The 21,041-nt window shown below is 47.0% G+C and overlaps 1 protein-coding gene across 3 annotated transcripts in view; it reads right to left on the minus strand.

Annotated features, from left to right (window-relative positions):
- FBN3 (fibrillin 3) overlaps positions 1–7,560 on the minus strand; it is a 115,964-nt gene extending 108,404 nt beyond the window's left edge. The window contains exons 1-2 of one of the 3 annotated variants that reach the window (XM_075077991.1): positions 7,414–7,560; positions 4,244–4,546 (exon numbers count right to left, since the gene is read on the minus strand). In XM_075077991.1, the coding sequence (XP_074934092.1) occupies positions 4,244–4,413 (170 nt within the window). In that variant the 5' untranslated portion in view covers positions 4,414–4,546; positions 7,414–7,560. Of the gene's footprint in view, positions 1–4,243; positions 4,547–6,282; positions 6,451–7,413 lie in introns of those variants that run through there. The other 2 variants (XM_075077994.1, XM_075077992.1) reach the window with 2 other exon arrangements.
- Positions 7,561–21,041: the final 13,481 nt, after the last annotated feature.

The following is a 21,041-nucleotide window of genomic DNA, read 5'->3' on the forward strand; positions in this document are numbered from 1 at the left end:
AACTGTTCAATAGTTCATTAAACTAATAATCCTATTCAAATCCTGCCTCGTAAACGGATTTGTCAGTGCTGTTCCTTTCAGGAGACGGTCATTTTAAATTGTCTGTACTTTAATGAGTTTAAGGACAGATTAAATCATGGCTTCAGCTTTGATTTATTGCTCCACATTACTTTATTAATTGTTATTTGTAAAAGCATTGGTGAATAATAAGCTTGTTTATTTTGCATTTACTTCGTGCTTTGCATTTATTTCATAATTTTCCCTTCATTAAATGAGACTGACATGGGAACAGAGCTCTGAAGAAATATGTTTCCAGCAGAAACATATGCAATCATTCCTCCTGCATTGCTGCTGCCTCTTCTACCAATAAGACATCTACAACTGTCCTCATGCACAGGCAGTTCACTCCTAACATCAGCAAGGAGAGCCCGAGTTGATCACGTTGGAGTTACTAGATTCTCACTAGTTTCTCACTACAAGCTCTATGATAGTAAATGATTCTGTGTATTTCTGTTAGTACTAATTGACTAAGGCTTCGCACAAAGTAACTTGCTGCCAAAAGAGCAGATACCCTGCGCTACATGGGCTTACTCAAGACTTTCCTGGGAAACCCACAGGAAGTTATTTGTGCTGTGTGCAGTAGAAGATATTTAAGAGAAAATGAAGGAAGGAGCACCAAATATGTTTGGGTATTTGACTCTTCCAGAGCTGGTGAAAATTCCCCTGTAAAACCATCTGGGTCACACTTCTCTCTGCAGTTCTGGTGTGATTCTATTTTCTTGTCCAAATTGTGACATAAGACCATTTAGAGATGGAGGGAATCCATGGTGCCGCCCACCCAAGAGAAAAGGAGGCACATACAAGAACAAATGGTAGAGCAAAAGCCAGACCTAGCTTGTCGAGATAGGTGGCTGTCCTTTAAGTCCTCTAATGTATCTGCCTGTCTGTTCATATTCCACTTTGGGAGCAAAAGTATTTCTGCCATGGACAAAATGGTCTGCAAATGGCATGTTAATGTTGTAAAAGGCTTTGAGATCTGGCAGGAGAGAAGGTCTCACAGAGGTTTCATAGGGTATGAAAGGTACTTGTGTTGGGAAAACAAATTATTTCAAGGAACAAATAAGACAGGGCTACAGACAGTCCAGAAGCCCTGAGCAGAAGGTTTCCACAAAGGAGAAAAGGATGCAGAAGCAGGACTCTGCACTCCATCATCATCATATCTAACCAGCAAATCCTCAAAATCTGTTCATCTGCCTCCTTCCATTCAGAACAATACACAAACTTTTGAACGTTCTGACAGAAATCAATTCAGGATGGTGGCTGGGGGTGGTGGCCAGGGCTCCCCAGGGAAGCTGCTAGTTCAGGCCCATGTGATGCAGCTAAGCTTTGCTGTATTTCAATTCCGGTTCTATTTAAGTTCCTTTCATGGAAGCCTCAGAACCAAAGATATTTCAGATTAAAGGTGAATTGGAATTAGTGTATCTTTCTGAAGAAGAAAGTTGTGGGTCTTTGAAAGCAAATGCCGAGAAAATATTTGAAATGGTGTCATAAACTGTTAAAACAGACGCGACAGATAAACATGTTTAGAGGTTCAGATGCATGTTTAGAGGTGTGGCATTACAGAATAGATGATTCCACAGATTGTAATAGTCAATAAGCCACTGGCATGGCCACACTGTAAAACAACATCAAATTTAAAAAGACAAAGCTACCTTCCTTGCACCAAGAAAACTCACTGTTCCTTCATTTCTTTTGGTATTGCAGTGCTAATCTGTGAGTAAACCAAACCTTAAATTATAACTTATCTGATTTTCCCAAAGAAGCGTATCAAACTTGGTTAAATTTCACAGCAGCAAAGAATCCTGATACCTTAAGGCAGCAAAACCCAGGTCAGAGAAGATGTTGATCCACAACTGCAACTCTCCAGAATTGTTTCAAGGCAGAGCATAGAGGATGAGCGACTAGTGTTGTTTGGGGAATCTACAACAAAAATTACTGGGTCTGTGGCTCTGCAGGAGATGGCTTTCGCTGTCTGCCAGACCCATCTACAGCATTGCAGCTGGTGACATCTGTAGCTGCTTGCAAAGCCCAGTAGAGCATTATTTAAAACATCTCTTCAATAGAATTCTCATCTCAAGTGGGTTTTATCTACTTATAAAATAGAGATTTTAAAGACAGATTGCTGAAGGGCTGGAAGTCCTGAAGGAGAGAATTGGACACAAAACCTAGGAGACCGTCAGGGTCACTTGCCACAGAGCATGGGAAGCGCCTGGGGCAGAAGCTCCAGCCACTGAGTTTTGCCAGCTCCCCCTGTGTTGCCCACCATGGTTCCCTCCCTCAAAACCAGACTGTTCTCCCAAGGGCCAAGAAACAATGATTCTTCAGTTGTCTTAAATTATAGTTGCACAGACTTCCTTGAACAGCCCTTGCACTTATCCCAGTGGGTATTTTTTTCTTTTCCTACAGCAATTGCTTCAGAGGGCATGAGGAAAGCAGAAGAGAAAATGAAGGAGGTAGCAGCAGCATCCTCAGCTCTCTGCGGGAGACTGGGAGCCAGACACTTCAGGCCTGATTCTAATCCTGCCTCAAACTTACTGTGTGGCCTTTAGGAACTTACACAACCAATAATTTGGTATTACTTTACTTAAATGTTGGTCCATGTCTGAGGCTTTAAAGTAGAGAAGGGCTTTCAGAAGTAATTTTTAACTTGGGAATCTGGGCTTCATTTTTAAAATGCACTTGGGGTTTGGACCCTTCAGACTGACCAAAAGTCAAAAGGATTTAAGCTGTAAATCATTTTTGAAAACACGATCTGGTCACCTAAATCACTGAGTGCTCTAGGACAAGTGGACACCAGTGACCTCTCAGTGCCGGGGGGGGATGGAAATACTTATCGCTTCCTTGCTCTGCCTTTCCCTTCTCTTTGCAGGGCTGTGTCAGACAGCATTATCCATGCACACATCGGCCCCTTTCAGTCCTTTCTACCCCCATTATGGGCACAGTAATCAATCACATATAGCCCTGGGCAGCCAGACTGAACAAGAGTCTCTGGATCTGGTAGACTGTCATCCCATTCTTTTCAAGAAATGGCCTCCACCCCCGTTAGTCATAAAGATTTGGGATGTTTTATCTGAGGGATGATGGACTTAAAGAGAGGAGCACGGTAAAAGTATTTATGGGTCATACTGGGGGAGACACAGGGTGTCCCTACCCTGCGAGTGAGCTAACGGCTGCTAGTTTTGAGAATACCAGACCCCCAGGACAGTTGCTGTCCACCTTTTCCAAATTCACCGTAGCAGGAGGGAGTGGCCAGGCACATTTGAATTCCAAAAGCAGATGCCGCCAGCCCCACGGCCCTGCCCCTGGCAGCTCCACGGCCAGGCTCTGTGTTCCAGCTCCAGCCCAAACACAGCACTTTTGACTGTCTGGGCTGAAAGCACGGCACTCCATCCCATTCAAGAAGCATTCCCCAGCAAGTGCCGGAGGACTCTGGCACAGCCCAGGCTTCGCGCGTGTATCACGTTCTGCTCTGATTCTGCCCACTGACACAGGAACACTTTCCAAGAACTAGAGCCAGGCAGACTTAAAATAACCCAGAATCAATGCCGGGGCCAGGAACCATCTTGAGAGCATGCAAATACAGCCGAGCTCCAGCACAAGCTTCAGGATTTTCTAGCTGAGCCCTGTCTCCCTCCTCAGGAGGAAAATGCTCACGGGTCCAGCTCTCGCACTGATTTGTCTATAGATGAGACCACAAGCCACAATTATGCTGCACAAGAGACTTAGTGTGACGTCTTCCCCTCAGCAACGATCAGCATGTAGAAGCAGCCATCAGAGGCAATAACCTCGCAACACAGCCCAGAACACTGGCAGGTAGCAGAGAGCCGAAGACGACTCTAGGGTCAAAACCTGAGTTGACAGCGTCCCCACCAGTGATGGTGGAAAGCCTAGCCACAGCCATCCCTCCCACAAACAGGCAGGGTGTGGATGGCCCTTCACAGTCCTGGCAGGTGAGCCCTAAGGTGCTGTGATCTGCTGAACAAAGCACCAGAGCTCTCTGCTTGCATGGGCATCTGCTTGGTTGTCCCCTGTGGCATGAGCTTTCCTCCCACCATAGGTCTGCATAGCAGACTCCTTCCTGAGCTCAAGGAAAGGACAGAAAAGGCAATTCTGTAAGGATGTCTCTATGTGCTACAATAAACCAAGTTCTGATTTGTAAAATTGAAAAGAACATTAAACATACCCTCGTAAAGTGTCTTGGCCTCTTCTTCTCACTCTGTTTGCTGGCTGTCTTTCCTCGTAGCCTGCAAATCTGTCTGTCTGCAAGTCCCCTTCATATTGACCCTGGGCTCGTTCCACGTACATAACCGCTGTACATCCCAGCATGAACCTGGCCAGCCATAATACCCCCATGATGGCACGGATTCCTCAGTTCCCCCGACTGCCCCGAAAGCTTCTTCCAGCTGGAGGGTCCCTGCTGCCTTGGTGGAGGATGGTTTTTGGCAGCAGCCCTTAAGTGCCAAGGTGCCGTCCTACCGTTCCCTTTCTAGAAGCAAAGACAGAGGAAAGAGAAAGAGACACAAATGTTCTTAAGGGCTTTCACATTTTTAAAATGATTGATCATCCCAGGCAGCCCCCCCCCAGAGTTAATACAGCGGGGCCATAGAGTCACACTGAGTTTGGCTCCTTGTACGTGCAGCCAACACGTTCACCCTGTCATTCCCTACCACAGCATTGCCAAACCTTTCTTTCCCAAGAGCTGGAAACCAAGAGAAGATCTCCAAGAGTCATGGTTCTGCCCTTGCATCTGTTTTCCTGCCCTCCTGATGGAGAAATGCAGAGTGACAAAAGCACGTCTGTCCTGGTCCTGCCACGGTGGTGGGTTACGATACTGACCTTGGCATAGCGCCTTGGTTCTGAGGAGCAACAGGAGATGCAGGGCTATGAAGCAAGAGGAGACCAGAAATTCAAGAAAGAGCAGGTCTTAGTTATGGACCATCTTCCCAGGTCCCACAGCTCTGTTTTAGTGCATCGTACTCCAGACAGGCCATGGCACGGAGGTCAGCTGCTGGAAAACAGCCTCCCAGATACGTGGTAATTCTAGCTGGCTGAGGGGAGCGGTCTGCTGGCAAACCTTCAGCAGGACAGGTACGCCAGTGCCGAGGTGGGCAAAAGGGTCATCACAGGCTGGTGTGAGATGGAAGACTGTGAGCTGGAGCGAGACCATGAAGACACGGTGTGTTAAGCTAAGCCTGGTTTCCATGAGGGTGAAGGGTCAGAGGAGAAGGTGGAGGGCTGGGCATGCTGGAGGGATGTGGAAGGAGAGCCCCTGACCTGGGATAGGCAGCCGAGCACAAGAGGCCAGGGGAACGGGGATGATATGGGGCCCAAACCCTCTGTGGAAGGGGGGAGTGGGCCAACAGAGGCAGAGAGGAGACCCCTCACACCCCTGGCTGCAGACGCACCTTGGGGAAGCACAGCATGGCTGGGGCCTGCAACTGAGCCTGTGAGATGGCCGGAGCCGGGCAGGGGCCAGAGCCAGGGCTTGGCCCTGAATCACACCAGGGCAGGTCCTCAGCCCCCAGAGACTTTCCGACCTGAGCAAGCCCATCCTGATGAAAGAGGCCCCTTCCTGGAGAAAATAAGGCACGAAACCTGCCTCGCCCCGGGGGTAGGTGACATGGCGGAGGGGTCCCGTGGGCCCAGCCTGGGGCCAGCGCGAGCAGAGCCGAGGGGCAGAGCCGAGTGGGAAGCTGGGGGTCAGCCCGTGCCATGGGGCGCTGAGGGGAGAAGGAGCCCACAGCGGTCTCTGGAGCAGCTTTGTTTTAGTCCTTACAGCCATCCTGGGTCTGAGAGGCTCCAGGCACTGGGGGGGCAAAGGAAAACAGCCCTGGGCAAGGGGTACAGACCCTGGCAAAACACAGAGCCCCGGGAGTCACGGTGCCCTCTGGGGACTCCCTGGGGTGGCCGCCTGTGACGAGGGTGACGGCCTCGGCACAAGGGTGCTAATATGGGGTGCAGGAGCAGGCAGGGCTGTGAGGCTGGGCTCAGGGTGGGAGACCAGGGAGGTGACAAGAAAGCCCGATGAAAAGGCGCTGTAAAACAGATCACAGAGCAATGTGCTCCACAGACCGTACCCACTTCTACTCCCTCTCCTTCCTCTCCCCAACCCCATCACCCCCCTCCCATTCCCCAAATCTCCCAGCCCTGCCTGTGAAAATGGGACTGGGGAGCCCTTCCTTCCTCCTCCTGGCCAGCGGAGGGTCAGAAAGCATCTCTCACCTTGAGACCCCAAAAGTTTGTTCCTTCAGGGAAGAATCCTCACGGGTCTCCCCTCTCCACCCCAGAGTGGAAATAATCTGCTGCTTCTGCAAGAGGCACGGGCTCCAAGTCCGCTCCTGCGGGGAGGGACAGGGCCCCTGAGCCTCCCCTAACTGTCCCCCTTGCTTTCCCACAGCAGCACTCTCCCGTTCCAGCCCAGCCCCAAAGCAGGCAAAAACTCAGCCCAGACAAGGCAGAAAATGTGTCTGAACCAAAAAAAAAAAAAAAACCAAGAAACCAACCCTGAAAAAAAAAAAACCACCCACCCACTTCTCCCAGTGTCCCAGCTGGGAATCTCTCAGCTCTTGAGGGCATGCATTTTTCAGGCTCTAATATTTCAAATGCAGTGAATGAGAAAGACAGAGTGGGAAGGGAAAAGGCAGGGCTGGGAGCACAGGCAGAGACAAAGAAACTGCCCTTCCTGCAGCCCTAAGAGCTCTGCTACTTTGCTACACACGCCTGTCTGCTGAAGGCTGGGATATGATTATCTTCAGCGAGACAAAAGGGAGAGCGTTTCCTCTGCTCCCAGAGCTCCTCAGATAGAGCACAGCTGGAAAAAGAAGTTGTAAAAAGCATAAAGTTTTGCACTTCGGGAGATTTCCAGCCTTTGTGCAGAAATTTAAACTGAAGAAAGTCCAGATGCATCCATTGCCTCGCGGAAAAATTAGAAGCGTGACAAATGATCGATACACAGGCACATACTCTGAGAGCGTTCACACAAAGTCTTACTAAGAGAGTATGGAAAAGTCATTTACACCATCAAAAGAAAGTTAAAAAAAAAAAAAAGATGCTCAAAAATTATTTTCAGCTCTGAGAAATTCCATCAAACACCACTTGTAAGAAATACACTGACAAAGCAAAGAGGGAATCAATCACTAAATCAGATTTCAAACTGATTTGCAAGTTTGGAGGGAATCAGGAAAGACGTTTCAAAACCATGCCTTTGAGTGTGCAAATTAAATCAATCGACTAAAGACAATGTGCAAAACACAATAAAATACAATTAGGCAGACAAACAATTAGGCAGATAAAGAGAAAGAAATCAGCTCTTAGCTATGCAGCTCTGGATTTAGTCTGAAACTGTTTAAATACCTTTACGTCCTGGAACTGGTGATGTGCCCAGAGCTCCTTTGTTTAGTGGAGATCTGGGCAGAAAAGAAGGGAATAAAACCCTCACTCTTGAAGGAGAGAAGAAAAGGTACAGCCTCATCCAAATTGGACAGGGGGAGGGCCTTGCAGCGGAGAAAGGGGTGCAGGAGGAGTGGGAGTAGCGAGAGGACAACCCTACCGCATTCTTCAGCCAAAAGTTTTTAACTTCAAGGAGGGGTTGGGGGAGAGGTTGGGTTTAGCAAGAGCCGTCTGAATGCAGACATGATTATCACCTAGCCATTCCTCTGAGCCGAGGGCTCGTTTGGTTCAGTTAATTAGGGACCGCTTTCAGTTCAGCTGGATGCATTGACTGCTTGTCCCAAATTTAGGTTGGAGCTGCAGGAGGCAGGAGGGCATTAGTAACAGTGACTTCACATCAAAAGAGTTGGTGAAAAATAATTCATTTTCAATTTGGGACTTACTCTTCTCTTTTTTTTTTTTTTTAAATAATTGTGTGTTAACAGTAGCAAAAAAAAAAAAAAATTCAAGTAAAAGGCACTTTCCTTGCTGATCATTTTCCTGTACTTAGTACAACTAATGTGAAATAATTAAGGAAAGACAGATGGCTTGAAGGATAGGTGATCCAGCTCAGGACCTTTACACTCAAAAGTTACCTCAGCTCCAAAGGAGAAAAAAAATCTTTGAAGTTACAAGCATTTTCTCAAAATAAATATATTTTTTTTAAAAAGTGTTGGTGATGTTAAGTCTTTCTTCTACGGAAGAACTTTGTGTGAATGACAGCGCTGAGTCTAATTCCACGCTTTTGCTCCATGCTAAAAAAAAAAAATCTTTCCTTTGCCTCTTACTTTAGGAATCATTACTGATGGCTTTTCTTTAAATAATGTATAATAAAATGCACATGGCCCTCCTCTCCGAGCTCCCTCAGCTCTGTGCCACTGCACACCCACAGCTTTTCCAGGAGGTGGAAGTCCCCCAGCGTGGACGACGGCATGCCAGAAATCTCCCTGGAAAGCCCAAATCAAGCTGTTTTTCAGGTCAAAGAGGTTCAGAGAAGTTTCTGCACCAAACGGAACCCAAACGGCTGTGCACAACGCACCCGGTGAGGTGGCCGCCTCCTTTTTATCCCACCATCTGGCTCGGAGCTCAGTTACCTCTTTACACCCAGCGGATGAGGGTTCAAATGCAGCTATCGGATCAGTTCACAGAGGTGCAGAAATTCCAGGGCAAGCCCCAAGCTGACAGGGAGACTGTCATCTCTTCTCCTGCCTCTCTTTGAAATGTCCTCGCTGCTGTCTTTGTTCTTGTTGCTCTTCCTAATCAACCCCCTACCAGCTTTATAGAAGTCAGAATGATGCTCAGCCTAATTAACAGCAAACTTGTGGAGACTAACAGGGAAAAGGCAGAGCTCGTTTTCGCAGGCAGCCAATAATGGAGCGTTGCAAGGAATGCAGCTCTGTCAACATGCCTGCAGTGCTCTGTGGAGCTCAACAAGATACAAAAACTATTTCCTGGGCCTGATCCTGCAATATCTATTTCAGCTTAAAATAAATGTGGATTTTACCTGGCTGAGAATAGCAGAACTGGGACATCGTACGGAGCAAAAGAGCAATAAAGGCACAAGCGACTACTTTTTCCTCCCTCTCAAGGGCAGAGCAAGTTGGTGGCAACTGCCAAGGCAAAAGATTCCCTTTCCACTCCAGTCTAGTTTAATCCTTGCTAACTCCTATATTGCGATCATCACGTTGCTTATGTGGATAGTTAAAGGTATTCTGACACCTAAAAACGCACACAGGGTCTTTGCTATATTTGCAGAAGCTCCCAGAAGCCCATCTGCGATTTTTGGCCACCAAATATTTTTAAAACAGACTTTCAAGTGTCCAAAGCAGGTGGTACTACATAAATGGAGAAGTTTTCTTGTTTCTTTTCCAGGTGCTAAATCAACCACAGAGCTTTACTTTTGGAAAGCATTTGCAACGCTGGTTAGATTTTATTTGGGTCTACAGTCTAGGGTATCTGGGCTAGTGAAGACTGATCTTTGTGCTTAGAAGAGATGCCAGCCTGTGTCTCACCTCTGGCATGATCCTGCTCAATCCACTTCCTCTGTTGATCCACCCGTGACTGACCTCAGAGAGCACGTTTAATTAACATATCCTGGGTACACTTGCTCTCCTCTCTCTGCAGCCTCCCTCTGGGGGCTGCAGTGGGACGCAGCCCTACAAACGAGTGGCACAAGAGCGAAATATACTCTTTTTTTCTCCCTGCATTCCACTTTGGAAGGTTAAGAAGCATTTTAATCCCTCCAACATATGCAAACCTCTGTATTTTTAGCTCACTCCCTGATTTTCTAGAGTAGGGCTTTTCAGCACAGCTGCATGTGATTAGGGCACAGCAAGCCCCAGGACTTGGGCATCCCAGCAAGATCTCCTCCAAAGTCTTGTTCAAGCCTCCAACCAGATCTTTATTTCCCTGCCATCAGATGCTTGTTGCTGGCCACAGGGAGTGACAAACACTTGTATATGTTTATCTAGCTCCCCACCTATTTTCCCCCTGGGTGGCTGGGTGTTTCAGCATTGCTTTTGCCCACAGTAGTATATTAACCCCGATCATTCCTGGGTTGGCCTTCGGTTGCCTTGTGGAGAAGGCAACTGAACACCTAACGCGTGTAACCTACCTCTGCTGCTCACATCCAGTATAACGTCATAGCAGACCTCAAGTTGGGGGTGGGAGAAGGACTTGGAGGAAAGTCTTCTTTCTTTCAGGCAATACTGGGGTGCGCATCAGCCTCCTGAGAAACAAGAAGTGGTGGAACAGTTGATGTTTCTCAGCTGGGTTAGAATCACAGAATCATTAAGGTTGGAGAAGACCTCTAGGATCAAGTCCAACCGTCAACCCAACATCACCACGCTTCCTGAAAAGTTGTTTTGTGGTCCAGAGAATTCTGCAGAGGAAAAGCTCTGAAGACCAGGGAAAAGCTCTGAAGGGTGAGGAGCTAAATGAGGATGGCTAAATGCACTCCTGACCAGCCCACGTAAAATTACCCTAAATAAAAACGAGCTGCCCTTCTGGAGTTTTTACGAGTCAAATGGAGAATCCCTGTTTGTAGAAATAAAGGCAGATACATATCAATCACGTGACAGAACTGTCTGGAGCAAAGTTTGCTATAGGGCAGGAACAGTAATCGCTATTTTAACTAAGCCTGCCTAACTGACAAACATAATTAAGTTAAAGACATTTTCTTAACTTGGCCTTTGTAGCTTCCAAATCGCACCCAAAGAAAACTCCCAGGGTCCAAACTTCTGTGAAAGCACATGAACTGCTATAAAATTAATATCATAGGAAAAAATCACTTGCCAGCCTCTCAAAATTAGCAAACAGTTTTTCATGCCAACTGCACCGCGTTTGAGGTCCCTGCCGGTAAAGCAGGATAACGCCTCGCCTTAGTTCACAGGGCTGTCATGAAGATAAACTGCTTGTGAAGTATTTCAGTTTTAATATGTGAAGCGCAGTGGAAAAATTCTTGTAATTAATTATCATTATTAATTATGTGCTTAGAATAGAGCTGTACAAGTAATTTATTTTTTTGCTGCACTGGACAAACTGAAAAAATGAAGAGAAAGGAAGAGTCATTTAGGGGTGATTTGATGAACATTTTAGCTTGACATGAACATATAATTTGACTTTAAACAATGTGCTTACTTTTGGTTTTGGAGGGGTTTTAAATTAGTTTTAAATTATTATATTTATTCATGCTCCTAAAATGTCATTTTGAAAGGAAAAAGTGCAGCATATAATTTTACGATTAGTGAAATGAAAGACTTGCAAATAATTCATTATCTGTCAAAACTATGCGACAAACTGGGTAGAGATTTACCAGCTTTTCATAGCATTGATCCAGCAACTTTTGCCATGTCGCTTGTGCGCCTAGACTGAACTGTGGGCAATAAATAATGCATATAACCACCTGACAGGGCAGAGAAAAAGATCACCTTGTGAGCTCCAGGTATCACATGCACTGCAGGGGACACTCCTATGGAAAAACAGCACGAGAACCTCATTAACTAATGTCGTTGCAATCACAAAAATGCATGGGGAGGATGTTTAAAGTCACCGAGACAGCTGTTAACGTCAAAGTTTTCTTTTTAGTGCTGGACTTGGCTATCTCATGGCTCTTTCTCTGGGCAATACATCATACCAGGACCTTATGAATAAAATTATAATGAGAGATGGGAATTTGGCTTTTTCTGTCTCTCTCCCCAGTGTCAGTTCAGATGTTACACCTCTCCCATGTATTTCTGCACAAAAGTGTAGGTGATGTCTTCAGTCACACCAGTGACGGTCAAAAGCGTAGGACAAAGCTGAGTTAAAGTAGCTTTAACTTTTCCATGGCTGACTTCATTGAGCGTAATCTAAAAAACGCATTCGCTAAAATTAGTACATGTTGCTTCTTGCAAGATGACACAATTGCTGTCAGGACAGCAACAGTTCTTAATTGTGATGTCATTTAAAAACAAAAATAAATCTTGTGTTCAGATTCTTGATGAGAACTGAGGTCAGGGAATGTGGGATTTATGCTGCCGCTCCAATCCCCCTGCGAGGCTGTGTGCTGGCAAGCCCACAGCTGCTCAGTCTAGCTTTGAAACTAAGAAACTAAGAGATTTTATTTAAAGGGAATGGTGTAAAATGGTCTGAGGCGGATACAACGAAGTGGGCACGGCTGATAAACCTGCCCTGCCTGAGAGGTCTGTGGTGCCAGGCTGCGGGATGCTGCCAGCGGGCAGCGCTGCCATCACTAGGACCAGCCACTCAGACGATGGTGATGGAGAGGCCAGAAGAATGCTCAGAAGCCAGATAGCCGTGCCTGTGCACACGGGGTTGGGAGCCAAAGGTGCTCTGTCCTGGACAGAGCTGTGACCCCTGGACTCCTCCTGAAAGACAGGCGGATGTTCCTTGGGCCCAGAACAACCTGCGGAGCATCCCTTCCTCCTGCAGCAGCTCCAGAGCGGCGGAGTGAGGCCGGAGTCCTGTCCGTCTAAGAACAAGACTTGTCCAGAGATAGGCCAGGATCAGATTAGCTGACTAACAGAATGGGAAGCCACATCCCCTGAATCTGCCCCACTGCAAGCTAACAGAGCTCCAGGGCTGTCTTCCAGGCTGGGTTTGCAGGCAGTACAAACCAGTAACCCTGCAATTCAGGATCTGGCGTGGCAGGAGCCGTGCAGCCAAGCATGCAGGGACCCATGTCCGAGGAAACGTGGCAAGGTAGCACAGTGTCTGGTGGCCTGGGCAGATGGGCTGTGGGCAGTCTTCAAGGCAGACAGAGGGCAAGGGACATGTGCTTTTCCTGAAGCAAAGGGCTTCTCAGCATACCTCAAGAGCATGAGTGACGCATAATCTTAAAATTACCCAGCCAATATGCTTTTGATGCTCTTTCTGGTCATTCTACAATATAAGTGATTTTTGTAAGACCAGGACAGAGCCCAAGACACAAGTTCCATCTTTCTTCAGGTCTGCTGAGGGACAATCATGACATTGAGCTTCAGCTTCTTCACATCCAGCTGGGGCATGATGCCATCTTCCTTCGAAACATGCTTCCGCAGTGAATAAGAGTCAAAAACAGATGCAGGGAATTTCCAGAAACTTCTCATCAAATTTCATAACTTATTTAAGATCAAAAGTGGAAGCCAGCAGCACCACATAAAGCATTTAAAGACAGTCAGGAACAAATTCAGACAAAGGTTTCCCCAGGGAGATTGTTCTACAACATTAACTGTTTCATTTGCTGTCCAGTTTAGTGCACAGTTCAACAGGTTTTTAACATCAAACCAGACTGTTTTACCATCTTATCTGATATTATAAATAATGCAGCCCAGGTCATTTTGCTGCCTCACCTTTTACTGAGCTCAGTAACGTTTGTTTGCCTAAGACATATAGTAAAAAAGGTCCTGTGTGGACATCAAGGCACTAGGATTCATGACACGAGCTCTCTACTCACGCAGCCAGTGGAAAGGGATGGATGAGCCCAGGGAACTGGTGGTTCCCGTCTAAGGTTTAAAACAGCTGGACGAGCTGCTCCGTGCACTGCTGCCCACAGTTACTTCCCGAGCAGCGCAGCCTGTGAGGGGAAGGGTTAAGTGATGTTCCAGTACCTTGCCTTTGTCATGAAAATGTGACTCTCTCTGATCTCCACAGCAAAGAATCTACGGCCACCCCCAGAAATTTTCTCCCTCATTAATCACCCTCTGATCTGGTGGACAGTTAATAGGAGGCAGCCATCTGCCTAGGTCAGTGAGAGCGGATGCCCCCAAAGAATGCACATTAGCCCATCTACTGACAGTGGGAAATAGCAGTGGCTTCCACCTCCTGGAACACTGCGTATTTCCACTCCTGCACATTGTCCAGACACCCTTTAAAATTCACCAAAAAAAAGGCCAAACCACAACCCCAAACCATCCCAAGGGATTACCCTATGTCTGATACCTAAATTAACCCAGGTGCATTGCACCCGGGCGTGGAAGAGCACTGTAAAGTCTCCAGATCCAGCCGTCACTGCCTGGGGTGAGCCCTGGAGCAGCTGCCCTCACCAATGCAAGTCCAGGGCTTTTTTTTCAGGGGGAAAAAAAATGCTCTTTAGTAAGATCTTCTTCAAGTAAGGTGAGAGGGTCTATAGCAGGATTTATGGGAGGAGGGGAGGCTGTTAATGCAAATGTCCCCACTGGCCACACTTTACCATCAATCATTGTAATTATAGAAACCCAAGGTTTGCTTGGTGTGTTGCAAGGGAAGCCCCAGGCGTGAGGACAGGCATTTGACTTCCAGCACAACGAGCGACAGGCAGCAGAGGGACAGGGAAGGGACTAGCAGCCCCCTCCTGCTGCACTGAGCAGCCCGGTCACTTGGGGGGGTGCAGGGGTGTTACTGCAGGTGCTGGAAGCTGTGGGAGATGGGGGAGAGGAGTCAAACCTGAGGAGAAAGGGAGAGACGCAGGACAGAGATGTGTTAACTACAGCTCACAGCCATCAGCCTTGCTGTTTCTAACAGTTCCCAGAGCGGGATGCGAAGAGTCCTGCTGCTGCTCTTGCAAAACACAATAACATTTTAATAGTTAAAGTGGTCTTTTGTTTCATAGACTTCTAAAAGCAGAAAGGCCTGATAAAACCAGGGCTGCTGAAATGCCAAACACAGAGCAGGGGATGGCACTTACTTATTTACTTTGTCCTTTGGGTCACATCATCCAGATTCTATGCTCATTGGTGATGGACAGAAAAGGCTGAGGTCAGGCAGAAAAGGGCATCTGTCTTCCAGACATCCAGAGCCGGAGCCATCCTCACGCTGCCAGCGCTCAGTTCCAAGCTGGGAGAGGAACCACCACTACTTTGGATGGCCCACAGACACCAGCGGAGCCTGGGGTGGCCTTGCCCTTGCAGTAGGGCTGGCCTCGCTCAGGTCCTGCTGGAGAGTGATGAGAAGAGCCCAAGGCTCCCTCTGCAACAGGATGGGATCCCACATGGGGAGGGTGTCCTGGCTAGCAGGAGACAGCCCTATGCTCTGGACACCTGGGCAGATGACACTTGCCAACTGCTTCTTTCCCAGGGCTTTCAAGGTTTGCTGTGGCAGAAACCTGTGACGCGTGGAGGAACAGAGCCGCAGGGCAGTGGACATGCTGACACTGCTGTCGCGCTGCTTTGGAGGCCTATTTGCACAAGCCCAAAGAGTAGCATTACCTCTTTGGTGGGAATGAGGTTCTCATTACCAGTCCCTCTCCCACAGCGCCCCGTGCGAGGCCAGCCTGTCTGAATCAGCCTCTGGGGCAGATGGAGGAAAGCTGGGTCCAGCTGGGCTGTGGCCACTGCCCAAGTGAGATGCTTTCTTGGCTCTATCAGCTTTGCCTGAGTTCAGTGTGGATTAATTTGGATGAGAGCCTGTACGCCATCCCGAGACTCTGGGTTCCAGTCAGGGGCATTTAGGCAGGACTGGGCCAGACCTAGGTCCTGATGGGTTTGCCACTGGAAGTCACGGGAATATCTGAGCTGACCTCAGGGATAGGGGCAAGAGGCCAACAGAGGCGACCAGATCCTCACTGCTTTCTGTCTTTCCCAGGAGTGTAGAAATATCCCCTAATTTTGCACACACATGTGAGGTATTATTTTCCTGTGGGACTGAGATGCGTGCTGGGACCGGGACAGACAGACCCGTTTGCTTCGCTGGAGCCAACGGCGAGGACAAAACCCAAGGTACCCACTCATGATAAGCTGCTATCAGTGTCCTGCTCAAGCCAAGGCTCCCGTCTGCGAGTAAGATTTGCAGTCTTAGAGCTTGTGGCCACAGTTGCAACATTCCTTTTGTCTTCTAGGAATTCAGCTCCACCAAGGAGGGAAACCACAGGGAAATTGTTTCAGTGTGCGCTCTGGATTGGGAGAGAAGGGATGGGGCCGAGGGATGATGTATAACACACAACTCAACAGCCAAGATGTTTAAAAAAACACACTTTTATTTAAACCTAAGGAAAGTAACTTTTTTTCTCTTTAGCTTGGCAGGCAGCAGCAGCCGTGCTGAGCCCAGGCAAGTGTAGATCAAAGCCAGGCAAGTCTGCTGTGAAAAATCAAGCACTGGACATTTATTAAGATTTTATTCATAAAAAGCCATGCAGTGAGTGCAGTGGGATTTCACTGTGGAACTTTTGACATGGGAGCTGCCTTATTTAGAATGAAAATTGCCTCCTTCTCCTGCCAGGAGTAAGGCAATCCCTCCATTTCCTGTGAAATTCAAATCAGGGATACAAACACCTTTCTTGTTGCCCTCAGGTGGGCTGGAGTCTGCATCCAGCCCTTGCTCGTGGGGGTGGGGAGCCTCACAGCCACGGAGTGGTCATGTCCAGGCAGATGTGAAGCCTCCCCACCACAGCTGTCTGCTCTAGCCCCAAAGAGGCCCACGTTACTCTCTTTTCCCTTAGTTAAATTCAAAGTCCCCTGTTTTCAAACCTTTTTTTCATTTGTAGCTCTTTTCTCCCCTTTGTGCAATCTGTAGCACAGAAGTTTAACTTGGCAACGGTGCTGGAACAGATGGAGAACACTGGACCAGCTCCCCAGATCCCAGGAACTTCTGCTCAATGCCGTATGCAGGATTTCCAGCCACTTACTGCTTAGACCTGCCAAGGCAAAGCCTAAAAACAATTTTCAGATAGAGAAGCTGGAATTTTCTTTAGGACATCAACAGTCCACAAGCCACCGCATGAGCATACTTCCCCAGTGGAAGGTCCAAAGTCTGAAAATTCGATGTGAGCTAATTTCAAGTGAAAACAAGAGGATTATTTTAGGCAAAGCTGTAATATCCCTTCCTATAACTCACTTCATAGAAGTTGCAGTGTGGTGAGATCCACAGCTAGCTTATCTTGAAGTCGAAGATGAGGCAGAGCTCTGCGCCTGCCTCTCAAGCACATCCACACACCTCTGAGCCCAGCTGCGAGCAAGGCACAGGTTGGGGTCATTCCCCAGGGGACAGAATGTCTCTCTTTTTTCTTTGAGTGCAAACAAATGAGTAAAAAACATGTTCACACTCACACACCATCCAAACCCAGAGCAGTCAGTTGGTGCAAGGAGACAGAGCAAAGGAATGAACCCACAGGGCCTAGAGAGGTTCAGGAGGGGAGCAGAGGGCAAGAGCTCCTTCTTCTCAGTTGGAAAGTGGTTACTTGGTCTTTTTACAGCACACAACAAAGGACAGATTAGTTAAAATTACAGTAAGCACAACTTCATAAAGTTTACAAACAAATCTGAAATGGTGATGGGTAGAATTTTTCTGTGGAAAGCAAATTTTCTAAAAGAAATATTGTTTAAAGATCTGTATTATCTGCAAATTCTTTCAGTCAAAACAAAGAAGGAAATATTTTCTGGAAAGTGATAACTTCAAGTTTTGATATTTCTTAGACTTCTTTATTTTCAAAACAAAACCACGCAGGGACCAGACGGGATGCATCTGAACGTGCTGGTGGTGCTGGCTGAAGTCATCATGAGGCTGCTCTCCATCATCTTTGAAAGACCAACCACGTCCTGGGCTGTACCAGCAAGAGCACAGCCAGCAGCTCATGGGCAGCGATCACTCCCCTCTGTTCGGCACTTGGGAGACCACATCTGGACACTGTCCAGTTGCTGGCTCCCCAGTACGAGGAAGACTCTGGTGTACTGGAGTATGTCAGCAGAGGCCACCAAGATGGTCCGGGGGCTGGAGTACACAATGTATGAGGAGAGGCTGTGGAACATGAGTTTGTTCAGTGAGGAGGAGAGAAGGCAGAGGGAGGATGATCTTGCTACTGTCTACAGCTACCTAACAGTGGGTACAGAGATGGCAGAGACAGGTTTTCTCAGAGGTGCACAGTGAAAGGCCAAGGTGCCACAGACACAAGTTGGAGCAAAAGAAATTCTGCTTAGATATAAGGAAAACCTTTTTTAATAAAGACTGATCTAACACTGTGAAGAGGCAGGGATGGATGATGGAATCTCCATTCTCGGAGATAACTCTCACTCGACATGGACTGACAAGGTGCTCAAGCTGGGCTTGCTTTGAGCAGGTCATTGACTAGACATCTCTGGAGGTCCCTTCCAATGTACATGAGCCTATGCTTTTAAGATTAAAATGACAGCTCCATCTCAAATTTTGCCTGCCTTACTTAGGGTTGATTAAATATAACGTGAAACCAAATGCATTATTTCATTTTAGGTCAAAGGGCAAATTTCAGGTTGACCTAAAGTAAAATTTAGGGTCAATAAAAAAGTAATCAAAAATGTATGTGCTATTAATCAAAACAAATGCATTTGTTCTATTTTGCAGAAAAATTCCCTGGTTTGGGTGGGCTCTGAAGTTCTGAAGGGTGTGAAAAGTCACCCAGCAAAAGCTGGGTAAGAGTGCGTGATGAAGTGCTAGATAATGGCCAAGAATGATATCCTACTTTACTCATGAGGACACGAGAGAGGATACCTGGCATCTTCCCATAGCCCTCAGCTGAGAAGGAAGGACTCAGTGGTGAGGTAAAAATGAGAAAAGTAAGCAAAAATGTTGGAGAAAACCCTATTTCTTGTGTGCAAGAGTCCTGGCTTTCGAAAGCAGATGAGCTGGTTTGTATTTCATTCATTCAAGCAGGAAGGTGAACATGGAAACATTATGGAAAGGCAAGACATACTGGACACTCCATGTGAAAAGGCTGCTGGGTTTTTAAGCAGGATGGGTACCCTGGGAGATCTGCTGGTGTCCAAAGGCTGAAGAGACACTGGCAGTTTTGGGGGAAGGATTAAATGAGAAGTCTTGACCAAACTGTGTGTCCTGTCAGGGTTCTTGTGGTCTGAATAAAACTGCTCTGTGAGCTGGGCCCAGGTCCAGTCCACCACTGTGTTACAGTGACCTGTGCTGTAGCATGGAGACTATTCTGACATCCCCATCATGAACATCACCCATGTTGGAGAGGCAGGATTATTTTAGATATTTCAGGACCTTCATGGTATGGGGGAGTTCTCACCAGCCTGCAGCCCTGAAGGCACCTGCTGGAGGGTGTCTCACAGCCATCTCAGTATTGAGCAAGAGTAGAGCAGAGATAACCACAGGTTCAGAAGATGCCCTGTGCATGTCCTGGGCCAGGTGTTCCCCTCCCCACTAGCTTTCAAGGCACCATCATCTGAGTGACTAATGAGTGTTTTCCAAATGAGATCCCTCCCCACACATTGTCCAATCCCACTTCCAGGCTGAACTCACCTCCTCGTGGATTGCAGAGAGGCAAGTAACAAGCATCCCATTACGTAAATGTGAAAGCAGCTGGGCTAATTAGCTATCTATTTGGAGAATAAAAGCTGTCCTGTGTACGATTTTTTTTTTTTCAGATGGAAAAGACCTGTGAGATCATCTGCTGTGGTCTCTGCCAATGCATGATGCTATACTGTATTTTGTTTTCCCTTCTCAGCAGACAAAACAATTCAAGTTGGTTAAGACCATCAAGCTTTGAAGTTTTGTTCTTCAAAACCTGTGTATGTTTGGTACTGCGCTGTTCAAACAAGTGATTCTTCAGGACTTTCAAAAGCAGGAGCAGCATATGAACCATGCAATGCGAATGATGAGCCATCAGGGATGCTCATCTGGCAATGGGTGTTTCAAATGCAGACATTTTCAACACATCTCAACCCAATAAATTCTAGAAATGTCACTGAGAAGGTGTCCTAGCACTCTGGCCAAGCACCAGAGCTTTCAGCTGACTATCAAGCCAAGGTCTGTAAAGGGCTGTAAAAGCAAGTATGAAGCACAGGATAATTGTGTTTATTAAATTTTGCTGTATGCAGGACACTGCACTAATGCAGCATCGTTCTTCCTTGAATAGATCCCACCCTGCAACACTGACTCTTTCTTGGGAGCTCGACTCACTCTCAAGCAAAGGCAAGATGCCTTTTAATAATCTTTCACATGATGCCTCCTTGAATGCCGTACAAGCCCTACTCAAAGCAGAGAGTTTTAAAGAAACCATTTCTGGAGCTCTATGTCTGCACAGGGATGCACACTAGAGGAGTCTCTGGGTAGAGATGGGGATGTCCTGTGAAGCTGTTACACAGTGTTTCCTACACATTCACACGTGGAGGAGTCCCCGTGTGCCTATGTTCTGTTTTGCTTTGTCTTCAGTCCTGCCCAGTTCTAACACAGAAGATGGGAAATCCTGTGTGTCTTCATTCAAGTCTTCCCATCTCCGAGCAAATTAGTTATAACAGAGACTTCAGCTCCCTGACCACGGCAAGCTAAATAAAATCATGCTTGTAAACGCCTATTGCACATATGGCCATCAGGCTCCCACATACCACCAAGACTGTCAAAACACGTTACGAGTCATTCTCCCGTACCCAACAGGCAGTCAGTTTTCAGCAGCATAACATTGACCAAGCACCCTAAGAGTGGCCTAACCGCAATCCAGCTTTGCTCTGAGCACCTGCTTTCTTCCCAAGCACTTCTTTCTGCATCTACTTCTAAAACTGAAGGCAATGATCTATGCTGGCAAATAACTAGAGTCTTCTGCTTTGGAGCTGGCTGTATTTTAATGTCAGATTAAAGTATTTTTGCATACTGTGTGGGGCAGTGAAAAGCACTGCAGACAAGCACTAAATGTGTGAGCCTCTTCTTTGAACAAGCACAAGGAAAGACTCATCCTGAACTACCAAATATTTAGTCCAAAACTTCATCTAACAATGTACCAACAGAACGGGATCATCTCTGGTTTTGCTAGGTGACCTTTTGTTTTCACCAGCTGAACTATCGTAGCATCTCAGCAGCTTACAGCTACAGAATACAAGAGACAGGCCCTTCCATAGCCTTCCTGAATAATTAGAAAATCAAGAGACATGTCAAAGTGGAAGTACGGCTGGCTTACCCTCCACAGGTTTGAAGGGATCAGGTTTAAATGTCTAGTGAGGAAATGCTGAAGAGCAGAAGGGCAGTGGCCAAGTTTTGTATGGCATTTCAGTGAGTGAATTCAGCTGCAGTGCATTTTACTTTATGTTCAGAAGTTGCCTTGTGAAATTTGTCAGTTATTTCTTGTAACTGGAAACTGTAAGTTCTCAGAGGCTATGTCCGTATTAGCAACTAAATAG

Source organism: Phalacrocorax aristotelis, chromosome W, assembly GCF_949628215.1.
Source record: "Phalacrocorax aristotelis chromosome W, bGulAri2.1, whole genome shotgun sequence".
In the NCBI taxonomy this organism is placed as follows: domain Eukaryota; kingdom Metazoa; phylum Chordata; class Aves; order Suliformes; family Phalacrocoracidae; genus Phalacrocorax; species Phalacrocorax aristotelis.